Source organism: Pinus tabuliformis, chromosome J, assembly GCF_031772625.1.
Source record: "Pinus tabuliformis cultivar Carrire ecotype Pingquan chromosome J, CPIR1, whole genome shotgun sequence".
In the NCBI taxonomy this organism is placed as follows: Eukaryota; Viridiplantae; Streptophyta; class Pinopsida; order Pinales; family Pinaceae; genus Pinus; species Pinus tabuliformis.
Genome location: NC_142295.1, coordinates 212,799,376 through 212,814,953, shown reverse-complemented (window position 1 = coordinate 212,814,953; position 15,578 = coordinate 212,799,376). Strand labels below are relative to the sequence as shown.

At 39.6% G+C, this 15,578-nt stretch overlaps 1 protein-coding gene across 1 annotated transcript in view; it reads left to right on the top strand.

The window, feature by feature from the left end:
- LOC149226454 (uncharacterized) overlaps positions 1-15,578 on the top strand; it is a 513,224-nt gene that overhangs the window by 272,059 nt on the left and 225,587 nt on the right. The window contains exons 9-11 of the mRNA XM_089377495.1: positions 3,259-3,365; positions 3,745-3,907; positions 4,416-4,481. Of these exons, the coding sequence (XP_089233621.1) occupies positions 3,259-3,365; positions 3,745-3,907; positions 4,416-4,481 (336 nt within the window). The remainder of the gene's footprint in view (positions 1-3,258; positions 3,366-3,744; positions 3,908-4,415; positions 4,482-15,578) is intronic.

Below are 15,578 nucleotides of genomic sequence, written 5' to 3'. Positions count from 1 at the left end.
CCTCTTGTGTCCTCAGCACTCGCCCTCCAAGCCTCTGCGTCAGCTTTGGCTACCTCTGCGTCAGCCTAGGCTACCTTTGCGCTGTCTCTCCGACACTCTCTTTGCCTCTCAGCTATGTATTCTCGGCCTTCTCCTGAACTGCTCCTCGCTACAACAGATCACTAACTCGATTTCTCAGGAAACCCTGCCCCAGAAAATCGAATTGATTGATCAACTTGGTGTATCTCCAACTGACCCTCAAGCCTCCTCTTCTACTTTTCCTGTTGACATTTCAACGACCCAGATTAAGTCTCTAATCAACGGGTAAGATTAGATTTGGCTTGATCCTCGTTGTTTAGAACTTTTTCACCCATATTATATTAATACACATTAATATTTAAATTTTTCAAAGTTTAGACTTAGGAACCCCATTAAAAATATTAATTATTTTAATATCTCTTCATCTGGGTGGATTTTCTCCAAACGATTTCTAGGTCTTGGAGATCTCATGTGCCTTAGCCTCTCCACCAATTTTCATGGCTAGAGCACATTTGATGCTACCAAAAATCAACATTCCCTCTTAGTGAAGAATGTTCTCTAGTACTGCTTTGTAATAGATACATCACACTGATCTTCCGCATCGATCCCTGTGTTGATGCTTGGTTTGCTGCCTGACATCCCCTGCACTGCTACTTCTTGTACTACTACCCATGACACTACCACTTCCACTTCTACATTTGTACTGCAGCTCCCTCTCAACATGTTGCCCATGCTGCCCATAACATTGCCACTGCTAACTGCTACATTACAACTCAGTTACCGAGAAGTAAGTAACTGATCTCACCCAAACTCGGACATCTTTGTCAGTATGGAAGCCTCGTGTTGCTAAAGCTACCTCTGCGGTTATCCTATGCACCCTTTGCTACCACTGCGCTGCTGCAAACACCTATGTGCCTCTCACAGTACTGCAACCTCCACTGCACTGCTTCAAATTTCTGCACTCAAGCCCTGCCTTGTTGCTCCATCACAATTTGCTCCACCCAACACCTATCAGCATGCTACCATGTTAAGGGCTCTCGTAGCGGATGTGATCCAAGAGTTTGGGCACGTCAAGGATCTTGCCCCTAGCATGTAGTCCTCCCGACTACAACTTGATGTCTCGCTACCTCTTCTCTAGAGGTGCATGAGCACTCATGGCACAATCATCATCAGTCTCGACAACCTGCTCTGCCTTTGCTGAAACTTCCTTTGAGTCGGAAGCCTATCCCTTGCTTTTTTTCCTGGGACACTGGGATGCATAATGTCTCAGCTCCCCACAATGGAAGCACTTAACCGTGGAGATGTCCTTCTTCTTCCTCTTTTGTAGCCCCTGCTGTCCCGCAGATGCGAGAGCTGCATCCTCCTCCTCCTCCTTGACTTTGACTCCCTTACCACACTCTTTGCCTTGGTCAATCTCGTGAGCTCTTCCTGTCAAAGAGCTGCCCACATCTCCTCCCAACTGGGAAGAGTAGCCTTGCCCAAAATACTTTGGACAAATGTCTCCCACTCCCTAGAGATTGCATTCAGGGCAGTCCTGACCATGAACTTTGGATCCGGTGTAGACCCCACGGAAGTGAGCTTGTCGCGAATCTCTTGCAACCTGAGAAGGAATGGATCTATCTACTCTCCCTTATTAATCTGATATGCCCTCAGTTGGTTCTCCAATAACATCTTCCTCTGCACGGAAGATCCCTGGTATAAGGAGGTCAGGGTGTCCCACATCTCCTTTGCTGTGTTCTTCTCAGCAATATGTGGTATGACATGATCTTTGACCCTCCAAGGACTGCGTCACCCTCTATGGCTTTGTGTCTGCCTCTCAGCTCTTAATGTGCCCCTCAAAAACACCACAACATAGATCTTTCTGCCTAGCTTCAGCTCTGCTAGCCTCTGCGTCTCCTTGTGCCAGCTTCTCAGCCTTCTACGTCCTCAGTGTTGGCCCTCCAAGGCTCTGCATCAACTCTGGCTGCCTCTGCTCTGTCTCTCCGGCACTCTCTCTACCTCTCTGATATGTATTCTTGGCCTTTTGCCGAACTGCCCCTCACTGCAACAGATCACTAACTCGATTTCTCAGCAAACCCTGCCCTAGAAAATCGAATTGACTGATCAACTTGGTGTATCTCCAACTGACCCTTAAGCCTCCTCTTATACTTTTCCTGTTGACCTTTCAACAGCCGAGATTAAGTCCCTAATCAACGACTAAGATTAGATCTAGCTTGATTCTCGTTATTTAGAACTTTCTCATCCATATTATATTAATACACATTAATATTTTATTTTTCCTAAGTTTAGACTTAGGCACCCCATTAAAAATATTAATTATTTTAATACCTCTTCATCTGGGTGGAATTTATCCAAACGATTTTTGGGTCCTGGAGATCTCATGTGCCTTAGCCCCTCCACCAATTTTCATGGCTACAAGCCTACAACACATCTGATGCTACCAAAAATCAACATCTTCTGCTAGTGGGATGTTGTTGGTAAAGGAAGAGAGATTGGAAGTTCATAAGTGGCAGGAGGCTGGAAGCCCTCACAAACCTAAAATGGGGATGCTCAATGCCCGCTGCAATTTGCATTAATTCAATAGTATTCCACTTTTTCTTGTGCTAATAATAGATGCAGAGAGCATTGACTAAGGCCTTGTTGAATGGATCAATCTGTCCATCAGTTTGAGGGTAGAATGAGGTGGAAAACCACAACTGACAGCCAACTTGCGAAGTAGCTTCCACAAGGACCTTTAACTGACAACCCTAGGCACTTGCTGCTATGCTAATATTACTTGTATTTCAAGTCCCCGTGACCTATCATGGTTGTTTGTGTACACTAATATATTTCCTTCCATTTCCTTTTTATTTATTTTCTTTTAGACAATCGATATCAGTTATTATTCTTTAATGAACATAGTCTTTCCCCTCTAGACTATAGTTTGTGGTATCTACAATACGTTTATTATGGCCAGGAGGTGGAATTTGAATTTGGATTGGTCCAAGTAAACTAAGTATCATTTGGGATTATGGTTTATGTTGGAAGGAAGAAATTGTATATACATATTGCAAAAATTTCCTCAGAAAATTTCCCTAGAACTATTCACAAGAGGATGAGTTTAAAAGTGTAATCTTTTTTTATCTGTCAATGGACACCTGTATTTCCTGATTGAAATATTTGCTATCTATTTGATTAATTAGCGTATATTCCTCTATCTGATGAGAATTGTCTCTATGGTTTTGTTGTTATATGCTCAAGGTTAACAGGGGAGTAGAAGCATTTTTAGTCCAACTCTTGGATACAGGATTGCTACATGCCGATCCACATCCTGGGAATCTTGTTTACACATCAACAGGCCAGATAGGGTAATGGTGACAATATATATTTTCTAGTTCAATGCCAGGTGGATTCTTCATTCAAGCATTGGCGAATAATCTGTTGATAAATTGTTTTGATTCTTGTTATATTTTATGTGAAATAAGTTTATAATAGTCTTAATCATTGTGAATTATCAGTACTGTTACTTGGTTTTGGTTATAACTTTTGTACAATAATATTTCTTTATTCCCGTCCAAAATAGTGTGCTCATTTAATAAGAGGAAATCAACTTATTTTTTATTTTTATCTCCTGCACATATTCTTTGGTCAAAGGTCCAGAACTATCATTTGTAATTGTCAAATATTTCTCTTTCTGTTGGAATATCTGGAGTCTAGAGGTTGAGTTAACGTTTAATGCATCTGCAGGTTCTTTGATTTTGGTTTGCTTTGTCGAATGGAGAAGAAACATAAGCTTGCCATGCTTTCATCTATAGTACATATTGCTAATGCTGATTGGCCTTCTCTTGTAATCGATTTGGTTGACATGGATATTATAAGACCAGAAACTGATCTCAGACAAGTGCAAATGGTATTCTTTTTACACACTATACAGGGTGCAAGCTATATTAAAAAAGAATCCTCTCAAATAGCGGATGCTTAAATCCCTTTCTTTTCCTGCCACAGTGAGATTAATTCATTTGCAAATGTACATTTTGTTGTCTTTGAGGGTAAAACTATTTGGAGTTGTCTATAATGCGACTTTTTGAGATTCCGGTGACGGAATCCGGCGGAAGAAATTGAGATGAAATCATGATTTGTTGCAGTTAAAATTGTTTTTTAATTGCATATTCGGATTCAGCACCCTGAAAAACCCCTGGGAGGCTTTCATTGTGCAGAAACTAGTTATCAAACTTGGATTTCACTAAATTACTGCCGGATTTTCACCGGAAAAAATCGCCAGAAAAGCTTTCAAAAAGTCGCGTTAAAGACTACGGCAAACTATTTAAGATCCATCATTATTGATAAATTAGTGTATTGTTCTCTGACCAAGTAACATTCAAGCATGCCAATTTCTCATGCATTTGTCCTGGTATTAGGAATTGCAAGTTGCTTTAGGCGATGCAACAATGAAGGATGGCATTCCTGACATAAAGTTCAGTAAGGTAATTTCTGAAACATTGAACTTATTTAGTAAATATTAGTATTCTTATTTTCAAATGACGGTTTGTGGTGGTATATTTATGTATTTTCTCGAGCCCTTGGTGTTGAACCCATACTAGTAAGATATTTCTGTATTATTCTAACTGGTGACATTCTTAAATATCCAAAGTCAGAATTTTGAAAACAACTTTGGCCGAATCCTATTCTATATATTTTGAAGTATGGCTATGCTGTTCCAGTCATTTAGATAGATTTATCATATTCAAACTGGTGACATTATTTAAACTATCTGAACTCGGAGTTGTGAAAACAATTTCAAGCTAACCCTATTCTATTCCCTTTGAACTATGTCCATGCTATTCCACAAAGGACATGTTATGTTTCATGTAGTGGATCTGAATGTACAATGGTAAATATGATTGGTGGAAATGTTCATAATGTACCAAACACAATACATGATAATTTTGGTGCTTGATGTTCAATAAAAGAAAGCAATGCAATGCAGCTTGCTTCATTTTGATTTGCATTTGAAGAAATAAATTTTAAGGTTTTGGGTCTAGTGTCATGAGGATTAGTTTGTTAGCTGCCTAGTCAATACCTTTTGACCAATCTCAACATATTGAATAAATTTTTTGTTGACAACAGTTGATTTAGATTGCATTTAGTTGTCTTGTTCTACTCCTCTCACGTTGTTTACAATTATGCAGGAATGCTTGTTCATTTGTTCACATTGTACCTACTAAATTCTAATTATAAAAATGTAAACCAAATTAGTGAAACTTTTGAAGGGGATGGTGTGCTTTCACTTTTAAGGTTGGAACCATTCAGAATTATAATGCTTTGGAAACATTTCTACAACACTGATTTTATGGTTTTTAAACAGATTTTTTGTTGAATGAGTGAGTTACTTACCATACCTGATCCTCCTTTATTGGCTGAGTAGCTTATCGCGCCACCCTCTTGTGTTAGGAAAGTCGCTTACTGTACCTTGTCCTGCTTTGTCAATCGAGTTCCTTATCATACCTCACCCTCCTTTATCAGGCGAGTCCCTTACCATACCTCACCCTCCTACATCAAGTAAGTCATTTACCATAGCTTGCCCATAATGGGCAAGTCACTTGTTGTACTTTGATTGAGAATCATTCTAGAAAACAAAGGATTAAAACTCGCCATATTTTTTCCTTTCAAGACTTTTAGTTGGTGGGTGTCATTGTCTACTCCACACAGATGGAAAACTCTATTTACAGCAGGTTGCTAAGCATAAAATGAATTTGATGATTGATGAAAGAGCAACTTATGTGTTGTTATAATAATATTCTAATTTAAGGTTACAACCTAGCCAAACGCTAAATTGACATATGAGACCACTTTGTTTGTGGGACAAGGTATCCCTTCTATACAACTGTTGGCTACATAGCTTATGGAGATGTAGTGACCTCCAAGTGGGAACCACTTGTTCTTACTTGTCAAGTCCTAGTCTAACCTGGAATCACTCATGAGTGTAATGGATCGATTTGGTTGGCAAGCAAGATTTCACATGGAGAGTTTAGGCCAAACCTAATGAGTCTCATAACTATGCTTAAAGTCATAAAAATTGAAGATTATGTTTATCTTCAATGCCTTACTTGGAAAAATAGTTTGATGTTTAACCCAATGTTGCATGACTCGTAGTCGTATAAGACTCATCTGGCTATTGACTCAGTGACCCGTATAAGACTTGGGAACGACTGTATAAGACTTGACAAAATTTTCCCTCCATTTTCCTTTTCCCTCCACATGATCTCCAAAAAAAATAAAAAAAAATAAAATCAATTTTTGAGGGTCTCCACGGGTCTGACGCGGGTCATATCCAGATTTTCATGGGTTCAATGCAGGTAGACGAGTTTTATGTGGGTTTTGGCAGGTATTGGTAGAAACCAGAGGTTTTATGCGAGTGACCCGTCTCACTATAAAACCCGTCAAGACCCGTGGCTACTCGTAGGCTATGTTGCACGGGTTCCCGCACCCAGGGGTGGGGTTCTCGAACCCGTCCCGGGTTCCCGCACCCAAGTACCGGATTCGGGTACGGGTTCTTCCTAGAAGAACCCAGAAGAACCGGGTTCTTCAAAAAAAAAAATTTGGGTTCTTTTCCTTTAATGGGTTCTTGGATTCTTGGGTTCTTTGGGTTCTTTTAAAGGCTTGCCGGAATGAATGTCACAATTTCTTGCTGTTTCGGACTGTCTGCAACATGAGCCACAACTGTCAGTCCACTTTTATACACTCAATTTGCCTCCTACAGCTGCGGCATAGTCCCTCCTCCTTGTTGTTGTCAAACGCTGAGCTGTAGGGCTTGATTCATGCCACTGTTTACACAAAACAAGTCACTGTTCACTAAGGAACAGACCTCAGCCTTCCTATGCAGACTCCTGTACCCAACCGAAGCCCTAAACAGAGATGACAATGCCACAAACTTACCTCTACTCAGCCCAGACTTGTTAAATTTTTAATTTTTTATACTATATACTATAATATGTGAAGTATACGTTTCAGTTCTTTTAACGTGAAATAGTTGCAATTAGATTAATAAAGCGCAGAAAATCTTCATCATTTTTTGCATTAATGAATGGCATTACATAAATGCATTCATACACTGAATATAGCTCTGTGCTATTCTTTACAATATAAACCGTTCAATGAGAATGTATTTCAACTCAATCATCTACACAACATTCAAGCCAGTTCATTATCCGCCCTCTAACAATGGTGTTGCTTGCCCTTGCAATGTAATTTCACCATGGATCAACAAAGTCCAATTAAATGGTTTAGAATTTGTTCAGGAAAAAGTAAAACAATTCATAGTATATATATTTTAATTTTTGAAAAATTGAATCATTACATTAACATATAAATTCTGTGGTTTTTTTTAAGGCTTGTGGCTACATTAAAGTATAAATTATGGCTGCTGGCAGCAGATATTTCACTGTTGTCCCACCAAACACACAAGGCAGCCCAATAAAATAAAGTTTAAAATGTTGAGTCTTTGAGAACTCAGAATACTTTAGGATTTTTGAGCGTACTCCTGAGTTTGTAGGAAACTTGGCTAGTGTATCTCAGTCAGCTGTGTGTGACAAAATCTGTCCCATATCATGATTCATGTTAATATGTAAACAATGAACAGTTTTTTGGTGATAAATTTTGAAATTTCAATGTCAATGTTGAATGTTCAATGATGTGCATGTTTAAATGATTATCATTAAAGTTTTCTTGTTTAAAGTTGAAAAAATATACAAATTCAAATTTCATATATATTATTAATTAATAAATTTATAATTTATAAAATATAATTATTAAAATTTAATATTATTATATTACCCGACGAACCCACGCACCCTGTTTCCAAAAATGTCGTCCCCGTCCCCGTCCCCGTCCCCGTTCCCATCCCCGAACCCACGTTTCCTGGCAACATAGCTCGTAGGTCTTATAAGAGTCATGCTACACTGGTTCAACCCATGAGTACTCACAGGCGTAATGGTTCAATTAGACTAGCAAGTATGATTTGACCTAGAAAGTTTAACCAAACTTTGTGAGTCTTATAAATATGGAAAAATTCATAAAAATTTAAGATTTCTCTTGATCTTCAATGCTCTATCTTCTCATTGGTATTTTTCATGCGTTAGTGTTCAAAGTAGGGTTTCAATTATTCCACGACTAAATTCTTTTTCTCTCTCCTATACGTCTAGGGCAACTGCTAGGGTTTTAGGTCTGGTTTATGCAAAAAGTGTTATTTTATTGTATGTGGGTGGCTCATAGTTTAGGATTAGCCTCTATAACTTTTCTAGAAGCAAATCTATCATAGTAGACAGCCTAACATACCCTAGAAGGGTTGACGTCAGCCTTTATTCTTGTTGTTTAAGCATATCTAACAACCTTAAAGAACTTTACCCTAGTCTAACACTAACCTCTATTTGAAGGCCTTGTCTCATTCTTCTTGAAGATCATTCTAAGGCCTTTTCTATGGCTGCTATATGACATTGAATGCCATATTATTAAATATCATCCAAATCCTAACTTATAACAACCCATGTAGTGGTCTAACCTTAGAGTGCTTGAACCTTACGATAGAAAACCTAGGTCATCTTTGTCCTTGCGAAGCACTCTAACTATCTTTAAACCTTCAAAAAATTTTCATCTTGAGCCCTAGTATTAGAAGATCCTTGTAGGTGACTTAGGGAAGTCTTCCTTGTGGTTTAAATCCCACTAAAGAGCAGGAGGAAGGTTGTTATGGTGATAGTGGAAAACCTTCCTCATTATTTTCATAAGGTCTGGCCCCTTGCCCGACGAGGCTTTGCACCAGGCCTACTAGATTTTGCGGCAACATATTTGGTGTCTTTGCTTGGGAGGAGTTGAGTCAACCTCCTTGTAACTCGAAGTTTATGCTTCAACAAATTTTGATGAAAGTATCCCAAGCCTATGATATAACTACTTATTTGGTAACTCCATAATCATGAAGCATGAGGAACCTGATCTAGTTGTCACATATCAAAGACAAATATAAACTTTCCTTGAGGTTTATGTCCTTGGCAAACTCAACATGGCTGTGACCATAAGGGCTTGGATGAAGGACACAACGTTTCCTCTTGATCTAAAAGGGATACTATGGTGTCCTCATCCCATGCCTAAAACTGACAAGTGGCTGCCACTCTTTCATGGAAGTGCCTCTACTGATTCAAAGAGGCACTTAAGAGACTTTGAAATGTTGATTTTCTAGTGCAATTAGGGTTAGCACAATATTTCTGAAATTTTGATAATTACTTTTGATGTAGATCTTCTTTTAATTTATTCCATATATCATTTAACAATTATATTTAAAAAATTCAACAATAAAGAACAATAGAAGAATACAGATCACGATGAACAAAAGAGAGACGATTGACCCTGGGAAAACCCACTATGGGGAAAACCCAACAAAATTTTCAATAGAGAAATTCTTCTTGTTCAATGAGAGACACACCTAGACCTATGGTCAAACCTGGTCTTCTCCTCCAAGTCAAGTCACCCAAACTGATCCTGCACTTTGCTCTTGATCTTGCACTTCCAGAATTTCGGCCCTCCTAAAATAACTAGTTGCCCAGAATTTCAGCCCTGCAACAATTGACCCAATAACCCATAAAATTTTGGCCCCTTGCAACAATTTTCTTAGTAATCTAGAAAATTTCGGGCCCTTGCAATAGTTGCCCCAGAAACTATGAATCATAGAGAGAGAGAGAGATTCCTTCACACGTGTGATTTGCTAGAGAGAAAGAGGAGAGAGAAAATTTGGCCTTCTTCTTTGTTCGTCTTTTTCATTCTTGCCCTTTGCTCACTTGCCCAAAAACAGTCTTGAGAGAGGAATGCAAATTTCCCAAATGAGGAGCTTGAGTTGCATTTATGTAGTAGAATGTCTAGGGTGAATGGGCGCTTCTCTTGGCCAAGGTCGACTTGACTTGGAGGGAAGCCAACTTGTCACTTTTGGAGCCAAAAATTTCATTTTAAAAATTCAAATTTACATCTTTTAAAAGTTGCAATGGGACTTTGACTCAAAATAAATTTTCCTTTGACTCAAGCATTTATAAATATGCTTTACAATGATAAATATAATTACATCAAGTGACCAAAAGTACATTATGAAGATCGACCATAGTTACAAATTCAACACTCCCTCTTAACTAGGGAGGTATTCATAATCACCGTCATAGATGTTCTCAAATTGAACAAATTTCTCTAAAGAAAAAGGTTATCCATTATTACCAGCATCATCATCTATTATCAACATCTGCTAGTGGCCATATTCAGGGTGGTACTAAGCCCATGGCAATGTCATCAGCATATTAGGACTCACCCCTTCAGAGTGATCTGTCCTCGAACCCCATGGCCACTACCTAGGCCAAAAATGTTGAGACCCTCTACTAGCAAGCACTCACTCACCCTTCTTAGTGAGCATTTTGGGCGGAGACCTCACTCAACCCCTACCTGGTTGGTGATCGGGTCTAGATGTTGAACAAGACCTCACTCCACCCTATCCGGTGTGTGATCAGGGTCCAGGACCTCACTCCACCCTTTCGGTGTGTGATCAGGGTCCAGATGTTGAAGGACCTCACTCCACCATGCTTGGTGTGTGATCAGGGTCCAAGACCTCATTGCACCATTTCCGATGTGTGATTAGGGTCCTCCTCCAAGAGACACTCACTCAACACTTCTTATTGAGCCCTCTGGGTATTCTCCCTTTGAGGAGAATGTCCATTCGTGTTGCAGACATATCAGCACTCCCTCTCAACAAGAGCAGTGTTCTCCACAAGCCCCAAGTTGTCTCTGAAATACACAAAGTTGTCCCTCGACAATGGCTCTGTCAGAACATCAGTTATCTGCTCATCAGTGGAGATGTACTCGAGCCTTATTGCTCTCCTTTGTACCATGTCATGGATGTAGTGGTACCGGTGTTTTTAAAACCGGCCAGTCCTAACTGGTAACTGGTCAAACCGACCGGTCAGCAAGGCCACCGGTTGGAACCGGCTGACAAACCCAGTCAGGAAGGTGCTTTGGCCAATTTTTGGCCATAACCGGTCCTAACTGGTCGGTTTAGGACGAAACCGGCCGGTTTGTAGTCAAACCGGCTGGTTCTGTCCTAAACCAACTGGTTACTATATAATGTTTATGTGAATGTCAAGGTCAAATTGTCAGATAAAGGGGAGAGAGGGTCAAGGTCAAATGTGAAGCTCTCTTACCATCCATGGTCAAAGGAAAGAATCTCACTATGGAAATCTAACTAAAGAAACTAGATTCAACCTAGAGGATATCTCTCTATCTAGAAGTGTTGACCGTCTACCAAAAGCCAGTGAAACGTGGCCACCTATTGGTTATGTGTAAGTTGTCTCCAGATCACATACAACCACCCCTTCTAGGCCTCATTTCCAAGGGTTGTCCTCACCCCTAATGTTTGACAAATTTGAGCATCGAAATGGCATTACACTCTATCCACCTCTTTGTGCCTCTATGCATTGGGATCATCGAGAAGAAAGATGTAATCCTCTAAGTAGTGCCCAAAAGAAGTGTCGGGACAATGGATATGAGATCTAAATCTAAGTGCCTCTCCCAAATATAACACTTGGCAATTGTTGAGCTAGTAACAACTCCCCCAAGTTGTGCCTTTGGTACAAAAGGATAAGAAAAACTTGTATACCCTTCCTGAATTTTTTTAAGCTTCAAGATGTGCAGCTAGTAGAGGTTGTGACTCAAACGAAACAAGCTTGAGTTGGAATCAACGTCCATTGCCACTTAAAGTCCACCTACATCTTGAAACAACTACATTTTACCTACAAGCTCCTTGTTTCACATTAGATCTTTAGCTTGTGTTGTTTAAAGCCTTTTTGACATTGAGCTTATGAATTATGAAATTTGTGGAGTGTTGCTAAGCCTTAATTTTCCATCTACTAGTCCCTCTTTTATCTTCACCTCAAGTCTTTTGTTGAAGTTTTCAAGCTTTGACACACCTCCTCGAACGTTACTCTCATTGTGACACTTTTCATGTCACTTAAACTTAGAACTTGCTAGTCCCAGTGACATTCACTAATTTTTGGCAACCTTCCATCTTTGTAATATGGCATGCATCATCGAAGCTTTTAACTTTTTAATACTTACGACAAGGTGAAAATCTCCTATACTTTGAAGTTTGAACCTTTCAAGCCTATGTCATTTGATCAATTTCCTCTATCTTTTGATTTTTTGTATCAACCTATGGCACAAAGTTTGCAAGTTTTCAAGTTCAAAGTTACCACAACATGTTGCACAATGATGTACCTTTGGGAATCAATAAAGGTGCAATAAGACCATAAGAGCCACAAAGCAAAAGAAACAAGTTTGGAACTTTCAATAATGTGCATCAGATCACTTGTAAATGAGAGATTGAAAACTCCAATCCTTATGATAGGGAGCAAAAGGAAAAGAATTTGCAAATGTTGCATTTTGCAAGCTACTTAAACTTTCAAAAAATCTCAACCTCACAAGAAAGTAAAACTTCAATATCAAGTAAATTGCAACAAGGAAAAGGGCTTATCATGATAAGTTGTAATTGAAAGCAACATGTTGCAAAAATCGTAACGACTGAAAGATTCAACTCACACAACAAGACACATAAGAACGACTGAAAGATTCAACTCACACAACAACACACATAAGACAGATCAATAGCGATGCGCCACATCACAAGTTGCAGATCAGGCTAAGGCATCCTCAAACTCTGAACCAGATGATGTCTATGTAGCTCCTAATGATGATCCTATGTCTAGTAGTGGTGATGAACTTGATGATTGATCATGTGTACATTGTAGACTTGTAGTAGGCCAATGGCCTCATAGCTTGCAACATTTTTTTTGGACTTTATAGGCCATTTAGAGCCTCATTGCTTATGTATTTTACTATTTTGTCGATGATATGTATTGCACTCGCTGCCATTTTGATATATTCACCTTTACATGTATAAATGAGCAAACTTTGCATATTTTGTCTCTATTGGCTTGGAATCATGGTTTTAAATCTTAAAAATAACTTTGTTTCATTAAAACTTAATTATTTAATGTATTTTTCTAAAACTGGTTCATTTAGACCTAACCAGTCCCGGTTTGACCAGTTCCAGTTGGTAAACCGATTCATTAGGTGGACCGGTTCGGTCACCGGTTCCAGTTTTAAAAACATTGAGTGGTACTTGATCTCAATATACTTCAACCTATCATGGAACACAAAATTCTTTAAAAGCTTCACACCACTTTGATTATCGCATTGTATCACCGTCGATTCCAACTCTTGGTCGAACAATCCTACGAACAACTTCCGAAGCCTTATTGCTTCGGTACAATCCTCATTGGCTGCGATGTACTCTGCTTCCGCAGTGCTGAGTGTGATCGACCTCTGCTTCTTTCTCATCCAATATATCATAATAAATCCCAAATTGAAGCATACTCTCGAGATACTTCTTCATCGTGCCTCACAGCGAGCCATGCTAGCAACATCATACTCAACCTCGGTTGTGCTACATACCTTCCATCCAATATATCATGATTCATGTCAAATCTCATACTAAGGCAACATCCAAATGTGCTCATCTCTTCAATAACGATCCTAATCATCATCAATACATCTAGGTAGTCACATATCTCAGATCAAAAATAGATCGTCCCATGCAAGTATCTCGAAGGGTGTTCGGTGGCAACTTTATGTGTATGAAGCGGCTCAATCACGAATCAACCTAGGTTCTATGCACATATTATATATATACGGACATGTGTTCAAAACAGAACATCAATGCTTCAATCAACTGTTGGTTGCCGAGTTCTTGAAATTCAATCAGAGTGTCCAAGGATTTGCATTTCCACTTTCTAATACTTCTTCTATAGCTTCACAATATAGATTTTCTTTTCCCAATTTCAAAATTCGATTCGTCATGCCATGATCCGTTATTTCGAGCTTCAGAAGCCATCTCCCTCTTACTTCGATCATCAAAGGCTCATTTCCCATCAAGAGTAGACCATCAACATATAAAACCAAATTCAATATCAAAATCATACCTTGGAACACTTTTAGTAGGGGTTTGGGTCAATGCATTTTTTGGCTTCACCAAATAACTATCAATGCAGACATATCTCGATTGGGAAGCTTGCTTTACACAAAGCTTTCTGCAAACTTAACACTTTACTAAAGCAATATGCTTAGCCTTATATGAATCATTACTGTCAGATCAAAACTAATATCAAACTCATCAATATCATTTGTATCAAATTCTTTAGACCATGTAATATCCCTTATCAGGAATATACCCCAAACACAAGCAAACTCCAACCAGAGATGGACTGGGAGGGCATTTACCAGATATGTTGCCTCTAAAAGGAGGACGAGATCCGGAGTCTACCTGGCCCTTTCCAGACTCTGTCTAAGAGTATAATAAAAACACACAAGTGGGATAATAGCCGAGAATGCTCAAAGAGATACAAATAACAGTGATACAATATATATATCAAATAAACCATAAATAGATACACAAGAAATGCAGAGAGAATGCTAAGCCATTTTATTATACTAAGTAATAAAATGAATACAGGAGGTGATTAGGAAGATGGCACCTCTACTTGCACAAGGAAAGTGAAGAAATACACTCAGAATAGCAAAGGAATGGCCCTTCTCTGATCTGTGTTCAAGCTGCTGGGACACTGCTGTGCTGCTGTTGCTGCGAGAAATCAAATGAGGATTTGGGGCTGCTCCCCTCCTCAGAAAAAGCCGAAACTCTGGAATCAGACTCTACTCGAGAAACCCAGAAAAACCCAGAAAGCTCTCGTGTAATGGCCGACCCACGAAAATCACCCCCTTGGGGTTCTGCGCAGTTCCTCACTGCTCTGTGCTACCACTGAATGAGATACTCCATAAACCTGCCTGAAATCCCTGCCAAAACTCCCCAATATGCAAGGGCTGATCCCCTGCTCTACCTCTCAGCACAAAACCTCCTGCAAATCCTCAACCCAGTCTCTTGCCAGAAAGAACTGCGTCCTCTCAGTGTTGCGCAATCCTCCAAAACGCTGCCATTACTGCTGCAAAAAGGCTGATGAAACTACTGCTGAAATGCCAATGGGAATACCTTGCTCGAGCAGGCACACGAAGTCCCCCGAGGCTAAGGGTGAGATCTCTGAACGGAGACACTCAATGCACTAAACAGTGCTGCAGACTTGCTAAACAGCCAGCGTGCTCTAAGTCGAAATGACTATCACAAATTCTCATAACAGAATGATCCAAATGAGGGGGTTCCTCTCTCTTTTATAGCTCTTGCCTCTCTCAATCCCAAGGCTCACCTCCTCCTGCATGATTCCCCTCTTGCCACGTGTTCTTTTCCCTCCTGCGCAGTTCCTCCATGTGTCTACGTGGGCTCCATTTCTGCGTCACCCTTTGGCCCCCTTGGCTCCCCTATAAGTCACAACATTGTGCTACTAGGAAGTGACTTTTTATTCTAAAAGTTAGTTATGCCCCCCTTCCTCACTTTTTTTATTTACAAATAACTATAGAAGGCAAAAATTGAACAAAATCGAATATTCCAATTAGCCATG